Genomic DNA, 20618 nt, shown 5'->3' with positions numbered 1-20618 from the left:
CTCCTACCGTGTTTCTCTTGCAAAATCAGCAGCAAACAATGAATGTAAGACAAGACTCGTGTGCAAATATCTTGTGTAGTTTCATTCTTCATTTTTTTTCATGTACTGCTTACTTGCACATAAAGACTTTCTAATACTGCTTATATATGCTGCCTGCCCTTAATAAGTTAAAGAATAGTTAAGTGAATGTAATTTGCATTGTATTATGAAGAAGGACATCAATCCAAACCCACTTTCCTGCTACAAAGATCATAAAAATCTCCAATGCACTTCCAAATTTATTCATATAAAATGCAGTGCTTTTATATTTCTAAATCTGTAGAGATATGATGTTAAGTGAGCTGAGAGAATACATATAATAAAACAATAATAAAAAAAACTATACAGTTCAACTTATAAGACAAAATACATTATCATAAGATAATCAAATTTTCTATTCTGAACATGATCAAATTTGTCTATTTAACACCTAAATGAAAAATATAAGAAAGCAAGGTATACAAACAATGGTGAGTTTTCCTTCCCTCACTAGCTAATATGAATGGAAACTAAATTGGCTATGAGAGACTCTTGAGTGGGAAGTGAATGCCTGTCAGGGCATTCAAAGAAATGTGTCTGACACATCACCACACAAACCAACATCATCATCAGCCTTAACTGTCCTGTTAGGACAACACAAATGCCATCAACATCAACACACCATTGTGCATGACTGGCATTACAGAGCCTTATCAATCCTCAGAGAAAAGTTTACATAAAGCAATATCCAACACAGACAGAGACTGGAAAGCCAGACTTATCCAAGATAGAAATCTAAATTGAGAAGAGATATTCAATACTAGAAGACTACACAGCCACATTGAAGTCTACAACATTAAGGATTCCATCTCTCTAAACCCTTAACAGTAAAAGGAATTGTACTGAAGTTCAATGAGTAGTTCTTATCTGCCTGTGCTTTGGGTAATCCCATGTGGCCTTGAAGCACCCTCGGAATGCACAGGGACGAAGGTGCTAGTAGGGTCTCATCCGTCGCTGTGGTGGCATACCCCGGCCAGGGCTGGTGATGGCAATGTCAAGGAAGTCTCCTATCACAAAACTGTTGAAAAAATAGGAATAAGTGAGGCAACCAGTACCAAGTAGTGTTTGATTACTTAGGAACAGATATCAAATACAGATAAATACATATATAATTACTGCACAGTCCATAACATTTAGCTCACAAATAAGGGATCCCGGATTTAAATAAGTTTTGTATGAGCCAAATAGTTATTTTCTTTCACACTGCAACCTTGGTGAATAAGAAGACGCTGAATGGAAGCTGTGGAAATGTGACTTGGCCCTCCTAGCATGAATGGAAGATAATGAATCCTAAAATCTGGTGCAACCATATTACAAAACATTAATGTGTATGACTGCATGATCTGTGATCTATGCCGTACCATACAATAGCAATGCTACAGTAATCTTAGGGACTATGTTCATCCCTGAAGAGTGGTCCTTAATTTTGTATTCTTAATGTAAATATGTTATTAATCAATTTCTTAGTACATAAACCCTCGATATAATGTATCTTGATGTACCACATATTGGATATAACAAACAAAAACTCTGACATTACAAACCTTCGCTATAACAGATTTTCACCCGTTTTAGCGAGGGCATCGTCCCATAAAAAGTTGTTGCAGGGACAATCTCCCAATCAAAGGCTTTCACCCACCATGGATGCTCCCATAGTTATCATTAATTTCCAGCATGGTAATATGAGCTTGTAAAAAAAAAAGGAGTATTGTTACATCAATGGTGAGTTTATGACTGATAGGGTTCTGTCCTACACCCAACCAATAGCTTCAAAGGTTATAATTAGAGTAAATTAGCCTACATTTCTCATAGAAAATTGTTAATCTTAAGACGACTATGCACAATTGTGATCCAATTAAATCCTGACAAGTCTTCAATCCTTACCTCCAACAAAACCCTACATTAAGGGAACAGTTCTTGGAGAGTGGCACTGAACAATGATTTGCACAAACTTTTTTTACAGCATAATTTATTTCTGGGGTCCCAGATGTGTTCTTTTTCTCTCACCAACTCTAACATCTCTACACCTGGAGACCACATTCTCAAAGCTTACTGCATGATGTCACAATGTAAACAAAGTCACATATCGACTAAACAAGACCAACATGTTGGTTTTGTTTTGCAACTGATTTTTCAAGTTGCTAGGCACCAATATTCAGTCAGAAACTCTACCAACTTGCAATCTCAGTCACAAATTGGCATGTGTGAACCTGCCTTTATATTTATCACCTGATCACTCACTCACCCTAACTGAGCTAAAGTCTTGTTGTCATCAAAGCCCTTCTGACCAATCACAATGGAGCCGAGTTCCTTCATGCGGGGGATGGTCTTGGTCAGCTCCGGGTACACCAGACGGAACTCAAACACTGTGCCACGCCGCCGAGTGTCAGGGTTCACCTCCAGGATGAGGCTGCCAATTTCCTTCAGAGTGGCATCCATCCTGCAGGGAATCAACAGGATGAGGCATGGGAAGACAATGGATCGATGGTGTAGCAGTGGGAACCTGATGGTGATGGTGAGATTACAAGAATTAAGAATGAATGCCAAACCAAAGCTTACCATGTGTATATTTGCAGTTCATTAGGAGGAGTGTTGCCCCTACGGTACTCCCCTATGTTATTGTGGCGGCCATTGGAGCAGAAGACACGCAGCAGCAAGGGGCAAGTCTGAGGGAAGGAAGTGAAGTAGGGAAAAAACTCTTGACAGGACAGTGATAAAGTTTCATGTTAACTTATTATCATACAAGGCAGTACTGTCAGCATAAGGAATTTTGCACAGTAGGATGGCATGTATGGAAGACAGATAATATTTATGCAAAGGAGTAAATGCAGGAAATAGACATAATCTTCTCCAATTTTCTACACAAAACATCTTATAAGTAGTAACTGACCATACATATCTAAATTACTTTCTATGAACACACAAATTCATTCCCGCTCCACAGACAAGCTCCACTTTGTAATATAATACATCCACTAGTAGTATAATACATGCAGCCACATAATAATACATAAGATTCCATGGTATTATTGCAGTTTCAACCAATACACTACACGAAACTATAAACATTCTCATGGTCTACACCACACTTCTACGAGCATTTCTAACCCCATTTGACCCTATCGGAAATTAGTAATAACTTCAGTACAAGCCTTCAAATGTGCGGTGTTCAGCGAGTTTTCTCTAAGTCCAGCAAGCTGCGGCGAGCCACGGAGCTCCATCACACTCAGAAATGAGCAGTACACTGACTTGCATTTGTTTATAGCTGGGGTTTGTGGGTAACTTCTGAATAGGATTCTTATTGTGTCTATAGTTCTTTTGTCCAATGACGTGCCACCACCTCTTAACACCACGAGCTGCGCCAATGGGAATTTGCTATATGTATTCATAGGCAGGGCACAGCTGGGCAGACAGGTGCACAGAGACATCTGTGTGCGCAGTTCAGCCATGGCCACCAGTGATGCTAGTTGTAAAGGTTGCGAATTTGATTACTGGGAAATCATCGCTCCTGCGATGCAAGTCAGTGTACAATCGAGAAGAGGATCAGCCGGGACCTTCATCCTTTCGTTAAGGAAGTGTGAGGAGGGGTATTGGTAGAGGTAGGGCATATTGTGTGAAGCTATAAGAGAACTGGTGTGGGGAGGAGGGAAGCTGCCCCAAAGCAAGGATACGGTAGGTTAGGTTTATGTTAGGGTTAGGTTAGTGTTGCAGGGGAGTCCGGGGGGGGCACATCCCCCCGGTTAGGTTAGGTTACATTAGGTTAGGTTTATGTTAGGGTTAGGTTAGTGTTGTATGGGTGTAGGTGGGTCCGGGGGGGCAAAGCCACCCCGTTTAGGTTAGGTTACGTTAGGTTAGATTTATGTTAGGGTTAGGTTAGTGTTGTAGGGGGGGTTCGGGGGGGCACAGCCCCCCGGTCAGGTTAGGTTACGTTACGTTAGGTTTTTTTCCTTAGATTTTTTGGATCGCCATATCTCGCCTCTTTTGGCTCCCCTCCAAAACCCCCAGTTCCCCACAGTTCCCCAAGGGAGGAGGGGGGAGGGGAGACGTTATTATGTTAGGTTAGGATAATTTCAGTGAAAAGTACTCATGAATTTTGTAAATTTCCCCCTTTTTTCTTAAAAATGGGTATTTTTTCCTTGGATTTTTTTTCGTTTCGGACGCCCCAAATTGCCTCATTTTTGCTTTCCCTACCCAAAAACCCCGCTTTCCCAGGAGGTCCCCAAGCTTGTTAGACTTAGGGAAAAAGAAATTTAAGTTAGGGTGTATTGGCTCAAACTGCAAATTTACCGATTCCATTAATCAGCAATGAACTACATAGCACCTTAATACCCCACCTTATTAAACCTCATTTATGCCATTATTTCACTAGGAAAAATAAAAATGTGTGAGATACAGTGAATTAGAAGTGTGTGTGTGCCCCGTATCTGTCCATGCTGAATACCTTAGCGCAACATGGTCATCAGAAGGCAAACATTGTTCTCCGGGTAATTGTGGCGAGTGTGGTAATCTAAAACCACACCTGCGAATCTTCCCCGGCTGGTCTGTTGGCAATAATGAATCACTCATCTACCTGACGCCTCGCTCTCTCCGTCAGTCTTTTCCCAAGGGGGCAGCCAGACCAAGAGAGCCTACCCCCACTCTTCCCATCCTTATCCAATCTACCCTGTCCATTACAACCTCATGGCATTTATTTTCTCAGTGAGCAAGCAGCAACCAACTTGCCGCCTGCCCAGCCCCAGACTCCACGACACTCGGGTACAAATGTTATTGGTGAAATATAAAAGGCATGCTTGTGATAACTTAAACAACTCTCTCCGAAGCACTTACTTTCTCTCTGTCCACAGTTTTTTCATTGTTGTCCTTGCGTTCCTCTACTTTGCTCTCCAGAGTGGACGCCATGACGGTGGAGTGTGTTGACGTCCCTTATTCTCCGGAAGCCGCGAGAGGCAACAGCTCCACACGTCTGGCGGAAACTTTGCGTCTTTGCTCTTGTAATATCTTGGTTTCTTTTTCTATCTTTCGTTTTTTCATGTGATTAAGTCTTTTTTTTTCCTCCCTCTTCAATTGCCATGGGGAAACTTTGCCTTTGGTGTGTGTGTGTGTGTGTGTGTGTGTGTGTGTGTGTTTACTGCGTTTCATCCATATTCTCTTTTCGCATTCTCTAATAACAATTTACTCAATATAATTTTTGTATTAAGTTGTAGTTTAGAGAAATTACCTGCAAAGACACAACAATAATATTCTTTATGTAGATCATTGAATAATGTCATCATTACGTATATACCTACGCACTACATCACGTAATTTGATATCTATTCTTAAAGGTTTCTTTCATGGAATAGCTGTGATGGTGTTCAGTAGACGCAGGGTTCTTCAAAGTACGGTTCGAAACCCAAAACTCGATCACAAGCTCAAGAGTTTAATTTACAAAGAACGTGATTGCATGTATCCTGCAACTACGTAAAAGTAGCTGTCTCGATCCGAACTGCAATGATTTTGGTAAGTGTAGCTGAAACTTGCCGTATAACTTTAGTATTACAAAATTAAGCATTATATGCAGCAAAAGGAGAAGTCTACTGGCAATAATGTGGGATATAAAGTGATTTTATGTGTAACAAAATCTTGAACACATCCTCATCAGCGCATCTATGAGTAGCATAATGACATAATTTGATAGCCACGTCCACGTTCATTTATACGCTATTCGATAAACACCGAGATCCACACCACATCCGCATCTCTACTTTATGTTCCTTGATAGCTGTGCAGTGAGATGGAAGCTGCTGTAAACACTGCTGGCTTTGGTTCGTCAGAGGTGTGTCAGTCCAACTAGCTTAGCCATTGAGCACTATTCAGTTGCTTACATAACTGCAACATAAATCCCTGCTTTGTTGTGGTCGCTGCGTTACTCTAGTGAGGTGGTCAGGTCTTCTGCTGCAGTGATCTTCAATCTTTTTGTTATCATGCCCTGGTCTGAATTTGTTTACCTCCTTCACGACCTAGCATATCGATTCTATTAATTGTAATACTTATACGTCTGATATGGGAACTAACACACACACACACACACACACACACACACACACACACACACACACGCTATATGTTAAACAATTTCAGAACACTGCAAGACGTTCACTAGAAAACTGTTACATATATAGATTCCATATTAACTTCACTACATCTAACTAGGTGGAGAGAGAGAGAGGGAGTGGGGGTGTGGGAGAAGATGGGAGAAAGGAAGGGGAGCGTGTGTATGGATTAGTGTCAGAGAGCGTGAGAGAAAGGAGGAGGAGCAGGAAATGTGGGTGGTGTGTACCGTAGAGTAAGTAAAACGTGGTTTGCTTTTACCGTAGAGTTAATTTGCCGAAAAGTGAAAACTTTACTGTTTTTACTACTACTACTATTACTACTACTACTACTACTACTACTACTACTACTACTACTACTACTACTACTACTACTACTACTACTACTACTACTACTACTACTACTACTACCACCACTACTACTACTACTACTACCACCACCACCACTGCCACTGCCACCACCATTGCTGCCACTACCACCACCACCACCACCACCACCACCACCACCACCACCACCACCACCACCACCACCACCACCACCACCACCACCACCACCACCACCACCACCACCACCACCACCACCACCACCACCACCACTGCCACCACCACTGCTGCTGCTGCTGCTGCTACCACCACCACCACCACCACCACCACCACCACCACCACCACCACCACCACACCACTGCACCACCACTACCACCACCACCACCACCACCACCACCACCACCACCACCACCACCACCACCACCACCACTGCTGCTGCTGCCACCACAACCACTACTGCTGCAACCACTACTACTACTACTACTACTACTACTACTACTACTACTACTACTACTACTACTACCATCGCTACTACTACTACTACTACTAGAGAGAGAGAGAGAGAGAGAGAGAGAGAGAGAGAGAGAGAGAGAGAGAGAGAGAGAATCTAGTTCCAGTTTTTGTCTCAGAATTATCTTCACTACGTGTTCGGTAGAAGATTTCTAATAAGCAAGTAAGTATAAACACGTGTTAATGATTTTCTAAATTCCCATTTTCTGTAGAAAGCTCGTAATGTGTAAAATATATCCATCACATCCTATTTGTGTTGTGCGGACTCGAATGTGGAATATGGTCGAATGCAGCCTTTTTTTAACACAGCTCTCTCTGCATGTGTTCCTTAACAGCTACATACTTTCAAACTCATCATTTCTTCTTTCGCTATGATTCTATGTCTCCGAGTTGTGGCAAACACGTACAGGGACATTAGGAGGGCACAGGCATCCTAAGAATCCCAACACATGGCCATACTAGGCAGTTCTGTGCTCTTCTTTCGCCGTGCACAGCTGGACTTAGCACTACAGCTGAGGTGAACTCGTGATAATCAGGCACCGCACCTGTGAATCAATTAATTCTTTTCAGGACTGACTATTACTATTCGTGAAATGTCCATCCGTTATGACGCATCACTCCTTGTCATCACATCTGCGTTCACATTCACTCTTGCTATTTTGTAGATACTGGGATCTATACCGCTCCGCAGATGCAGATGTAATCACTCTTTGATTCTATTTCTTTCTCGTCTAAGTGTTTATAATGATTACATGCAACGCATTAATGCGTCACAAGAAGTTTGATCGCCAGATCAAGGTATTCTTTTCATTCATGAAACATGATAGTTACTCCTGACACCATCCACACCACTGAATATAGGCGTAAATGGGCTGGGGCCCTGGCTGCATAATACTAACGCTATTAGCAAATAATTATCAGTGCTATTACGTACTCTATTTGATCTTAGATACACGAATTTTAACAGCAGCTGCATGCGTATCATAGCCAAATTCCATAACTTTTGCAGGAGATGATAACTTCGGTAGAAAAAAAAAATAGATAAATAAATAAAAGGAAAGGTAAGTTATAAGAACAACGTACAGTAAAGGACAATAAAATTCAAAAGAGAATAAGTGAGAGAAAGGGCTTTCTCCATCGAAGGAGGAAGAACGAACAAGAATAAGTGTGATTGTATGATAAATAATAATAAGAAAAAGAGGAGGACGTACGAGAAGCTAGGGAAGAATGAAGAAGAGGATAGATACAGTGCCACAAACTGGGAGGTCAAACTAGCAGGAGCAGGAAATTGTTAATGGAAAGAGAGCGAGTGGACGAAGTTGTAAGATTTCAAGATTTATATAGTAGATCACGTGAACTTCTCATGTGGCATTTGGGGCTCTTCGTAACTTTCACTTGCTGTAAGGAAGGCAAACAACAAAAAGGACACAATGAAATATTTATTAAATGTCTTATGAAAATAGATAAGAAAACAAGAGCTTAGTGTGTTAATTCTATTCACTGACTAAGATAACAAGTAACGCCCATCATAGCTAACATAATCACACTCTATCTACTACTCCGAGAGGACAGGAAGTAAGCACAAGTACACCAAGATAAAACTTGTTGAATATCATCATTTGAGAGGAAAATAATAGATCACAGTTTGTTTATCCCGTTGATCTCATGCTGGGGCTAGACTGACGCCTACCTGATGAGATCCAAGCCTATGAGGTGAAGGTGTGGAGGCCGTGGTGGATGTGGTGGCGAGTGTCAGCTGTCTCCGTGCTGGCTGACACTTGCCTGCCTCCCTCCAATCATTTATTGTGCAGCCATGATGGTAGGCGGAGTTCAGCGCGCCGCTCTTGTATTCACTCACATTTCTGACTTACTAACCCATTTTTTCATCCCATCCTTGGGCTAATGGCACCTGTATCGTTTCAGGACGGAATGGAAGACGTGCTGCCCAGCGAGACTAACGGAACTAAGGTAGGAAAGCTTAGGTTAATTGGTGTTAATGAACCGCCCGAGTCTTGTGACCACCACCGCCTCCTCCCTCCCGCTGGCCCGCCCCTTACTCCTTTTCCTTCCCTTCTCTTCCCTTGCCTTCCTTAAATTCCCTTCTCCTTTCCATAATACCGGTCTAAGGCTTAAGGAATTGGATGTGAAATTCCTGTTTTATCCACCGTTTCCTTGATTCCCATCCCATTGAATCATTTCTTTCCCGTCCCTTCCTTTCCTTTCCGTTGCTTTCCTTTCCCATCACAAACAGCTGTGGAATAAGATGCAAGGTTCCTGTATTTCCTTGATTTTCACTCCTCTCCTTTCCTCTCGTTTTTTATGTTGCCTTTCCTTCATTTCTACCCCAAACACAAGTGCAGATTGGGTTTGATATTCCTGCCACACGTGGAACTGCAATACTGACGAGGTGAAATATTGAACAGAATACACGGTGGTAACACAAACACAGGATGGTGAATGACTGGAGTATTTCTTGACTGCTGTCTGCGTCAACACATGGAAGAAATTGCATGACTGTCACAAGTAGAAATGGAAGCAGGCTGCACCTATGTAGCATTGTTCATTGTCAAACTAGCGATAATATTAACCCCTTCAGTACCATGACGCTTTTCCATATTCATTCTGCTTACTGTTTTGTGATTTTAAACAGTTTCAGAAACTTGTGTGGCGGGATTAAGATAGTGAAGACTGTAGCTATTAATCTTCTGATCTCCATAGGCCCTTCCTAATGTCAACGAAATGGTCAAATTGTACACAGGTCTCAAGGTTGAAGCGTGTCCCAATATTGAAGGGGTTAAGGCTTCATATTTTAAAGCTACATGGACATACTTTCCTAGATGAACTTTGGCCAAAATTCAGAGATGGATAGACTGTATAGGAAAACCATGGTGTTTAAAGCTAGTGATGCCAAGTGCTGTTATGAAGGTGACTACAGTGGGTTAAGGTGTGTGGAGAGGAGGGAAGACATATGTAGGAAGAGTGATTGATGTAGGAGACATGAGGAGGGAGGCCAGGAGAAGGATGAACTGTAGTTGTGGGGAAGACTGGAGAGAAAAGAAGTATGACTGGGCCTAGTGGAGGAGAGCTTTCAAGGGCATTGATTTCATGTATGTATATGGGAAATGATTGCCAGAGAAAGAAAAGCTGTTGTTTTAAGTGTGGTTGTCTTGTTCCAGCCATTGGATAGTGGTTACACATAATAGTTAATAATTTGATGAGGTATTGTCCTGTTAGGAGTGTGAAAACAAGTCAGGTAGCCTTGTACGATAGCCCTGATGGTAGTTATGTGGCTGCTTGCATTGTGGTTTAGGTCTAATGGTGTGGGGTGAGTTGAGTTGAGCGTTGGTGCATTGTGGCAAGCATAGGCAAGGTGTGTGCTTTTGTTATGTTTCTCAATGGTGGCTGCTTACGTTAAAGAACTATACTTCTTTATGTTGTAGTGTCTTAATCTTCACTGCTTTTACCATGCTGTGATGGAAGTGTAGTACAACCTCTGAACATAGAGATTTCATTGATTTAACAGTCAACTCATATATCCTGAAAATTTGTGTTCAGAATAAATTTTCCAGTTAAAATAAAAAAGATTTGTTTGAACATTTCCTGTAATGTGCACAACACGTACATTTTCAGCCTAAAAGAGAAATTATTGTAAGTGGTTTAATTATATGGGAAAAAATTTATGATGAATAATAAAGGCAGAAAATAAAGAAGGAAGGATGACCAGCCAAATATCCTTACGAGGTGTACTATCCACTTGCCGCTGTCATATACTGGTGATGGAGACCTTCAGCCTCCCTCCTGTCATTGTAGCAGGCACAGGATAAGCAGTACATAAAAGAACACATGAATAGTGACAACACAAGAGACATGGCTCATGTGGCAGCCATGATTGAGGCAGGTAGACTGCTGGCAAACATTGTGGTCAGAAAGTCTATTCTCAAAATCTCAAATTATTATTTAGAGATCAGGTCTTCCCAAATTCCCATTTTGTATATTTCCTTACATGTCTTAGAAATACACCAAACCACCACATTTGTGTTTGGAGAATATTTTTTTTCTGAATTAAACTGCCTATGTCATTTGTATTGTGTTAGGCATTTGTGTGCAGAGGCTCTACTGTAAGAAGTGTTTTTAAGGTCAGTTTTATTATTCAACAATATTTTTGCTGTACAAAAATATTGGTGCCAGCATTTGCACAAGTTGCAGTGGTGTGTGCGGGTTGATTGCAAGAATGTATTGATTGGCTCTTCCTTGCAGTGATGTGCTTGTGAGGATGAGTTGGCTTGGCGTTGAACTTATCAATCTCTTGCCTTATCAGCACTTTCATAAAACATTCATGGTGAACAGGAAATGGTTACAGGTTAGAAGTAACTGTCACCAATAATGATACACACTTTTAAGTCCATACCATATAATTTGCTTTTACTGAAGTAATAGACAGAACTTGGCTTGATTATCACTGTGTAGATTAATGTGAATGGGATTTGTGTGTGTTTTCAATGGATGCACACAAAGCTTTATCTTATCAATGCACTTCAGGGAATTGAGACTGAGGTGGGACGACATAGTGACATTTGATAGGATGTCACTATTTCAGTCCATTACAATTGCTATGTCATAAAAGTGCTTATGCCAGAGAAAATTATGCAGCTTGCCTTTTTTCTTGAGGTGACATATGGCATGTTATATCTGTTTGTCTTTCAATGTTCAAAACTAGTTTTTAGTTTTATGAATATTCAGATGACAAGTTACCATTTGTTCTAAACTATATTAGTGCCAAAAACCATGTATATTGTTGGAATGTACTGTACATGTATGCAGAGGGATGATTTAGAGGAACTATATGAAAGATAGATAAAATCATACTAACAATAGAATGTCAGTGTAATGTACCTCAGTAGTATATTTGCTTCCATAATTCATCATTCCCTTGGGTGCATTAGGTATATCCAGGGGCATTTTGGATCTAGTTTTGGTGGTGGTCCCTCAGTGTAACCTGGCAGGGATGTGAGGAGGGTCCCAACACAGTGCAGGCAGTGATGCATGAATGTTCCCTCTAGGCTGAAGTAAGGGTGGCTGAGTGGCTTAAGTGGCTGGGAAACAAAGACCAGAGACAGGGTTGTCAGTTCTTCTTTTGGCATGTAAGATGTGCTATGTGAATGACATTTTTGTAATAGTTTTTGTGAAAAGCTCAGTGTACAACTTTTCATGCATAAGCTGCATATTTTTTGTGTTGTAAGTTATTAATCTGAGCATGTACTGAATTAGTCTTATTGGACTGAAAAATGTACTTTTGTGAAAACTTAATTGCCTTTCAAGATAGAAGTTTGTGAGTTAAGTTTGACAGACAAATTTACTAGGCAGTACAACATCTTGCACCATTTTTACACAATTGAAGTCTCTTAGGAATAATTATCTGCTTGAATCATGACCACATGCAATATAGACATCAAGAAGGCACAAAATGAATGAAGAATTATTCCTTTAACATTGTACACTTGTGACATAGACGATGACACTTGAAGTACATAAAAAAAAAAACATGACTCATATTTCTATTTACTTTAGAACCCACTTCATTTTCCTTGTAAAACAATCAGTTCATTGTGTTATTACAGAGTGGGAGATCAGACACTGTGGACCTGAATGACAGCACTCTGCAAGTTGATATTTCCGATGCCTTGAGTGAGAGGGAGAAAGTGAAGTTTACCGTCCATACTAAAGTAAGTTGTGTGTGTTAGTGTAGCTATGCATTTTGTCATTAAGTGTCTTGCATTTTGTAATTGTCTTTTATTTTCTGTTTTGTTGATAGTGTCAAGGCAGCTGTTAAAAGGATGATGTTTTAAGTGGAGTGTTTGTTGCAGACGACCCTGCCAGATTACGCCAAACCAGAGTTCTCTGTGGTGAGGCAACACGAAGAGTTTATTTGGCTCCACGATCGCTTTGATGAAAATGAAGACTATGCTGGCTACATTGTGAGTGTTATTTCAGTGCCATTGTTTGATATGTTCTGCTGGGATGTGTTAAGTCAGTTATAGGAGTTAGAAAATAGTCTTTGTGATGATAAATTAACACTAGATGATGAATATTATATAAATGCATGTTATGTTTGTATTGTGCAAATGTGCTTTTAATACAAAGGGAAAATATTTTTTTGTAGAATTGTATTGTCCAGAATCCTTTAACTTGTGTGTTAACAATATCATATACTGTTCACATTCTCTCAGTAATACAAGACATACATGTCAGTGGTGTGAATGACATTACCATTCAGTATTACCAGATAAATAACAATGAACATTATGTCTGTATAGCTTATGTTCAGCTAAATCACTACATAATGCTGAAGTGTAAAGTAGGTGAGAGAGTGCATCTTATCTCTCTTTGTGGACATCTTATCTCCCTCTCCCTAGGGATGCCAGTTATCCCCAGTACTTGCTCCCTCTTGTCAAACATTCACACTGACCATACTTCATACAAATTGATTGGATTATGTTTTTCATCAGTGTCTCAAAACTAAGGTACCAATGCATTCCAAATATTGACTAGTCTAAAATCCAAAACGTTTTAGGATCTGTATATTCTCAATAGGTAATTTTCATGTTATGTTGAATACAATTGAATTATAAGCTTTTGAGTTTAAATGGCAGTCTCTTCTGCATAAGTTATGACTGACGATAAAAGAAAAAGAAGAAAAAACTGAGCTGCTCAATTGGAAGTAATGAAAGGGTGGAAATATTAATGTAAAGAAATGCCTGTGAATTTTGAACTCTCACCAGTTGACAAATATTTTACTATTTTCATCTATGTACTGCAATGTCTTGAATTATCATGTAAGATAGAAAAAGGTAAAATCAATCCTCTATTCACTTTCTCTTTCTTTATCCTTCCAAACATTTTAATACAGTGTTTGTATTGTCAACCAAAGAGTTCCAAAGCAGTGAAAGATTAAAGAATAGATCTGTTATTATTCTCTTTTGGACACAGTTTTATATTCATTGACTGAGAGATGAAGTGTTTGTGTGTCATGCTCTTTATTTCCCATGAAGACTGTTATTGATGACAAACCTACTCCTAATTGTCATGCCCTTTATTTTCTGTGATGAACAATGTTATAGATGACAAACTCACTCATTTATATTCTGCAGATCCCTCCTCCTCCTCCCCGACCTGACTTTGACGCCTCTCGGGAAAAACTTCAGAAGCTGGGAGAGGGTGAGGGCAGCATGACCAAAGAAGAGTTCAGCAAGATGAAGCAGGAACTGGAAGCGTGTGTAGTTTTGTTGACCTTTGTTGCAATTTTCTCTTCTTTTGGGGACTTCATAATCTCTTCCTGTGCCTGATGACTGTTACTGACTATACCTTTGACTTCAGTTAGTAATTTGATATTTTCTGATTTATTCAAGAACCAGAGCTCACTGGATAAAATTGTTGATATTCTTATACAACGTGATTATTTTGTTTATGAAATATGTTGACTTGTTCCTTCAACAAAACTTTTTTACTTCAGCCTTTAATATGGTAGAATTGACATTTTATGAAAAGATGGTTTATTTTTGTGAAGTGTGTTTTGTGTGTACTGTAACGATATGTTCCACTAATAACGGTGCCTATATTAATGTTAGAATCACATCTTTTCAAAACTTGGTATCAGCATATATGGTGCTAGGCTCTGGTTATGTGTGTCATATTTACCTTAGGGCACGTAGAACTAAAAAGCACACAGGCTTTTCTGTGTGGGTAGAAAGTTGGCTAAAGTGGAGTGGTTGGTTGCAGTGTTGAGGATCTTGTGTGTAACTGATACCTGATTTGACTACATTCAGTGTGTGGCTCTAAACATTTGGGTTCAGGGTTTAGATCACTGCTAAGTGAACCCATTTTTTGAGGTGTGTTTTTTAATTTTGATGGATAGTAAACACCCATCACCATTTTATTATTATATTTTGGAATATACACTATTTCCAATACACCCAACAACTATTTTGAGGCTGCAAATATTTTTCAAGTGTCAAAAACTTATTGAGAGTAGATGTTGGTAATAACTAATTCTATCAAATGTTTGTGAAAGGGAAGCTAGTGTGAGACATTACATCATTGTGGTCTGTAAGGTAGAGGTAGTCAAGAGCAATAATTATTTGCATATCGTATTTGCAGGGAATACTTGGCCACCTTCAAGAAGACCGTAGCGATGCATGAAGTGTTCCTCACCAGATTAGCTCAACACACAGTGTTCAGAAATGATCACAATTTCAAAGTGTTCCTAGAGTATGAACAAGATGTGAGTATTACTTTTCTGTGAATATTTGCTGCTTCATTACATTGTTCTTTGTCAAATTTGCAACATAAATCCAGTATGGTTCTTGGTCACAGGCATTTGATATTCTGTCACATAATTATTCAATGTTAAATAGCAGTGGTATTGTATGATTCATGTCCTGTGCCTATATTGATCAATTCCTCAACAGTTATCAGTCAGAACAAAAAACAAGAAAGAGAAGGTTGAGGGACTCTTCAAGAGCTTCAACAAGTCAACAGATGAGATTCTTTTGGCGGCAACACAGAAGGATGTCGATGATTACTTTGAACGTGAGAAAACCTTCCTCCTTGAGTACCACACGGCAATCAAAGATGCCACAGTAAAGGCAGATAAGATGACCCAGGCACACAAAAGTAAGTCCAGTTCGTTGATTTCACCTTGTGGTAAAAATGTTATTTCATGTGTTGTCTTCCTTTGTTGTTGAGAACCTCTTCCCAGTTTGTTCATATTTTCTTTCATACCTCTATGTATGATAGCACCATGTGTTTGGTCTTTGGTCACAGTGTATTGTTTGTGTGTATTAGTGGAAACTTGTCAGCAGAGATAAGTGTTATCAGTTCTTTCCTGTTGTTTGTCACTGATGTCAGCTGGTTCCTGTGACTTGTGTACAGCCCACTCCATTGTAATGTGGAAAGCAGTATGTGATGAATGATGATGACATTTGTAGTGTCTCTGTATTATTATATTAACTTAATTTATTAAGTTAAACTACCTTGATTAAGATTGCTTGATATTATTATCAATTATTACATTCTTTACTATGTCTACTATTTTACTATGGAAATGTAATTTACTGATGACAATTACTTTTGGAAATTTCATATATGCTTTGAAGATAAGATTGTTGGAAAATGAAAAGTTTCAGGTTATTTATTCATGTAAGCAATGATTAGTGGAAGCATCTTTCTAAAAAGGAGGAGTCAACCAGCATATGTTATTGGGTCTTCTTGTAGATGTATGTGGCCAGCTGTGCCATGCTGAAACTCCTGAGATGTAGTATGCTGTTCCACAAGACTCTCTATATCCACCAGGGTCCAAGGGGGCTAACAGTGTAAATGATATGTGTGAGTGTGTGGTGCTTTAACCCAGCCATCCCTTGTGGAATTGCCAGCCTGGTGTATAGACAGATCCTTCTTTATATTTAATTTGTCATTTACCCTGCAGGTGTGGCTGACTCCTATATACAGCTCTCTTCAGGCCTCTCTCAGCTAGGGACAATTGAGGGACCAAGACTAGAGAAATTTATCAACAAAGTGGCCGACACATTTGAAAAGGCCAGGGTAAGGTAATTTCCTTTTTTTGTCTATATCTGTGGCTTATTATTCTTGGTTATGATTTACTAGTAGGTGGATGTGAGGGACAACACAGAGTGAGTCCTGGCTGTGAAGTGTGTGGCTCAGCATGGGAGCTGTGCTGTGGTGCTGCGGTGTTTGGCTTTATCCACCTCCTGCTGCCATCCCACTTTTGGAAATGTTTTTGTTTATAAAAGAAAATAGTATAATATATATATAAAAAAAAAATTCTATTAAGTGTTGTGTTTAATAATAGCTTTATCATAATCAAGTATAAAAGCATTAGGAGAAATAAGGAAAAAAGTTGGATTAGCATGACATAAGCTCAGGATTTTTTTCTAATATTTTGTTTACGTAATTCCTGCATGGTAGTCTAGCATTTTGTGATGCAAATTTTCTTTCATAATGAAATAATGTGTGTTTTTGTAGAATGTCCTCCTTTGCATTAACCCTCAACAAATAATAGCTTCTATGATGACCTTGTGTATAATGTTTATGAATGTATGCAAAGCAATGCATTGAATAGTATGAATCAGATCTTGGGAACATAAGAAAAGGAGGGAAGCTGCAAGAGGCTGTCAAGTCTTCACATGGCAGTCTATCTATCATCTATCATCCAGTCCATAAATCTATATAATCGTTCAAACCTCCCTATTGACTCAGCATTAACAACACAACCACTGAGTCCATATCATTCATCAACCACTCTGTATTAACTTCGATTGTGGGGTGAGATTATGTTTCTAAAGGACAACATTCATTATGCACCAGTAGATTTGCCTAAGAAATAAAAACAAGGCTCACTCACTTGAAGAATAAGATGAGGCAGGCTTACCAGGACACACACACCATCTATCCTTCCTTCCAGAAAGTGGAGGGGCGGGTGGCATCAGACGAGGACCTGAAGCTGTCGGATACGCTGCGTTATTACGTGAGGGATGGGAGTGCTGCCAAGGACCTGCTGTACCGCCGCCTTAGGTGTCTGGCCAACTATGAGCAGGCCAACAAGAACCTGGACCGTGCCAGAGCCAAGAATAAGGATGTGCATGCTGTGAGTTTGTGGGACAGACTCTTAGGTGGAGTGTCAGCTTAACTGGCTTCCTTTAAGAGAGTCCAGGAGTTTCATTCAGGTTGTAGTTGTCAAGAGGACTGTAAAGTAGCTCTTGGTTTTGTTTTAACTGCTTCATTTTTTTTTTTTTTTTGCATTGGTTTCTTTTTTTGTAAGTTTTGTTATATTGTATTGGGGGATATTAATGTGTGTTTGTGGCTAACATGTAGTTTTCAGTTGTTTTGCTTGCCATGTTTTGTTTTATTAACTAATTTAGTGCTTCCCAAATTTGACTGCAGCTTTACGTACTATATTACTTTCTCAGTAGTGTAATGCATGAAGTGAAATACTCAACAATATTTCTGATTTTTAATTTTGTTTTGATTAAGATGTTAATGAAAAGAAAGTATGTTATAGTGATTTAGCTCGTATTATAATGCGTACCAGTTTAACTCTTGGTAATTTGAGTCCATTTTTTCTTTAATAGGTAAATAATTTTTTCTTTAATAGGTAAATCCAATGCTCTAAAGTTTCCCCACCTCTTAATGTAAATATGCATGAGTCAAGCTTGATTATTTTTCTTCCTAAAATTGCACTATAATTAAAGAAAAAATCCTTTGAGCTTTATGATTATGAGTTTGGGAACCACTGAACTAATTCCCTCAGCCTAAATGCTTTGAGTGATCTCTGTTGCTTTAATACAATGTATCTGCTCCTGTAGATATACCCTTCTTGTTGGCAGTGTGAGGAACCTGTTTTGGTACAGTATATCACATTTCACATTCAACCTTCCACCATGAAGATGCTAAAACAAAGACATCAGATTCATTTAACATTTTCATGAATATCATTTTCATATTTTCGTCCAACATGAACTTATAGGAACTCTTGTAAGTTTTCTGTAAAGTTTATATAGGTTTGTTGTGTTATGTTTTATGTATCATACTGAAATGTATCGTTGTCATCCTCTCATTTCTAACACAAACTGTCAAGGTGCTGGCCTCTTCTTGAAATGATGGATAGAAACCTTAAGGGAGCACACACTATTTACCTAAAGGAACCAGACTGAAAGCTTTCCATGCACTAATAAGCTGCCTGACAATGTATATGATCAAGGCTTCTATCTTGAAATATTTTTTGGGGGTCATGAAGATGGAGATGGTTTTCGAAGGCCACTAAATTTATGTCAGGTTCTCTGGCTTTTCCCTTCCCATGCTGGATTCTTGTCATGTTAACTGCATTAATCATGAAAACATCCATGAAGATCCTATAGAGCTTATTAGAATAGTAGAGACAAGGTACCTAGATGTTTGAGAATGCAAATTTTGAGTAAGGGATATGACATTTCAGTGCCATGAAATCAATCTTTGGTGTCTGCATCATTCACCACTGCTTTTACTTCATGATCTTGTTTCATAATTCCTCTATCCATTCTCTTTATGTCTTCCATCAGCTTGTGTAATTTATATTTCAATCTATGGCCCATATTGTGAAATGCTTTGCTCTCTCACTATCACTACTTTCCAAAGGCTCCAGTTGAAGATACTCATGTTTTTAAAGAGTATTTTTAACATTCTGGTGATAGATTGGCAGGATTTCTAGTTTATTAAGAAGAGAAACTGTCTTGAAAACCTTCCTAGTCTTCTCTGTGACCTTGGAAAATTGTCATAGTGAGTGGGAAAGGCATTTATGAATATGGGCATCTATCTTCCCTGATTCTGACCCTATTATAAATGTGCTCTATTCCGATTTTCATATGGGTGCACCTAAAGACTCAACCGTATGTGTTAATGTATATGGAAATGTTTATTGGAGTATATGGATGTACCTTTTAGGCAATATTGTTAAGCAGCCTTGGTTTGATGGGACAAGACTTAGTGATGCGTTGATATTTGGTTAGCAAGAACAGCAATAAGTGCTACAACCATGACTACTGATTCGACTGCACCAACTTCTTCAACTTAATTACCACTACTATGACTAATGCTGGCTACAACACTACTACTACTACTACTACTACTACTACTACTACTACTACTACTACTACTACTACTACTACTACTACTACTACTACTACTACTACTACTACTACTACTACTACTACTACTATGCAGCTGTTACCACCACACCACCACCACCACCACCACCACCACCACCACTACTACCACCACCACCACCACTACCACCACCACTACCACCACCACCACTACTACTACTACTATGCAGCTGTTACCACCACCACCACCATCACTACTACTACTACTACTAGTACTACTGCCACTACCACTACCACTACTCTTATGCAGCTGTTACCACCACCACCACCATCACGACCACTACTACCATCACCATCATCATCATCACTACTACTACTACTACTACTACTACTACTACTACTACTACTACCTACCACCACCACCACCACCACCACCACCACCACCACCACCACCACCACCACCACCACCACCACCACCACCACCACCACCACTACTACTACTACTACTACTACTACTACTACTACTACTACTACTACTACTACTTCTACTTCTACAGTACCCACCAAGAGATATGCATTTTATGATAACTTAGTTGCTGCCTGGAAACGCCTCATTTTGTTCACTGAATAAGTAATGTAATGATGGTGATTATGATGACATAGATGGATAAATAGATGGATTTCAGACAATTTCTTGAATGAGTAACACATTTGAAAGTATAGTCATTGACAGTTAATTAATTTGATGCATTTCCTTTCCACTGTGTTTCAAGTTTTCTTCAATCTTCAGTTCTCTGGATAGGTGAAGACTCTCCTTGCACAAATCTGACTACTTGTATATTAGTAAGTTAAAGGGGGTTTAACCACTTCATATTCATTCCGGTTACTATTTGGTGGTTTTATACAGCTTCAGAAACTTATGTGGGGGATTAAAATAGTGAAGACTGTGGCCATTAATCTTCTG

The 20618-nt window shown here is 39.4% G+C and overlaps 2 protein-coding genes and 1 non-coding gene across 4 annotated transcripts in view; 1 reads left to right on the top strand and 2 right to left on the bottom strand.

Annotated features, from left to right (window-relative positions):
- Positions 1 to 265: 265 nt before the first annotated feature.
- On the bottom strand, positions 266 to 5088 carry LOC123519091 (histone deacetylase complex subunit SAP18-like). The gene is made up of 4 exons (XM_045280286.1): positions 4906 to 5088; positions 2638 to 2744; positions 2324 to 2518; positions 266 to 1096 (listed from the first exon to the last, which is right to left on the bottom strand). Exons 1-4 carry the CDS (start codon positions 4975 to 4977, stop codon positions 1012 to 1014), a joined length of 459 nt encoding a protein of 152 aa, XP_045136221.1. The 5' UTR covers positions 4978 to 5088; the 3' UTR covers positions 266 to 1011.
- On the bottom strand, positions 4486 to 4615 carry LOC123519103. Its single transcript, XR_006678974.1, has one exon. It is a non-coding gene; the product is annotated as a small Cajal body-specific RNA 8 (non-coding RNA).
- A 3639-nt stretch (positions 5089 to 8727) lies between the features above and the next one.
- Positions 8728 to 20618, top strand: part of LOC123519089 (sorting nexin-6-like) — a 20508-nt gene continuing 8617 nt past the window's right edge. Inside the window, exons 1-9 of one of the 2 annotated variants that reach the window (XM_045280282.1) lie at positions 8728 to 8820; positions 8925 to 8969; positions 12620 to 12724; positions 12866 to 12976; positions 14150 to 14271; positions 15156 to 15279; positions 15467 to 15671; positions 16483 to 16598; positions 17479 to 17661. In XM_045280282.1, the coding sequence (XP_045136217.1) occupies positions 8815 to 8820; positions 8925 to 8969; positions 12620 to 12724; positions 12866 to 12976; positions 14150 to 14271; positions 15156 to 15279; positions 15467 to 15671; positions 16483 to 16598; positions 17479 to 17661 (1017 nt within the window). In that variant the 5' untranslated portion in view covers positions 8728 to 8814. The remainder of the gene's footprint in view (positions 8821 to 8924; positions 8970 to 12619; positions 12725 to 12865; positions 12977 to 14149; positions 14272 to 15155; positions 15280 to 15466; positions 15672 to 16482; positions 16599 to 17478; positions 17662 to 20618) is intronic. The other variant, XM_045280284.1, reaches the window with a different exon arrangement.

The sequence above is a fragment of the Portunus trituberculatus genome, chromosome 44 (genome assembly GCF_017591435.1).
Source record: "Portunus trituberculatus isolate SZX2019 chromosome 44, ASM1759143v1, whole genome shotgun sequence".
In the NCBI taxonomy this organism is placed as follows: Eukaryota; Metazoa; Arthropoda; class Malacostraca; order Decapoda; family Portunidae; genus Portunus; species Portunus trituberculatus.
This window is presented reverse-complemented; position numbering and strand designations above follow the sequence as displayed.

Coding starts and splice junctions, on each gene's coding strand:
- LOC123519091 (XM_045280286.1), bottom strand. CDS start 4,977: ATGGCGTCCACTCTGGAGAGCAAAGTAGAGGAACGCAAGGACAACAAT. Junction 2,519..2,637: donor GAACTGCAAATATACACATG/GTAAGCTTTGGT, acceptor GATTCCCTGCAG/GATGGATGCCACTCTGAAGG. Junction 1,097..2,323: donor AAGACTTTAGCTCAGTTAGG/GTGAGTGAGTGA, acceptor TTTTTTCAACAG/TTTTGTGATAGGAGACTTCC.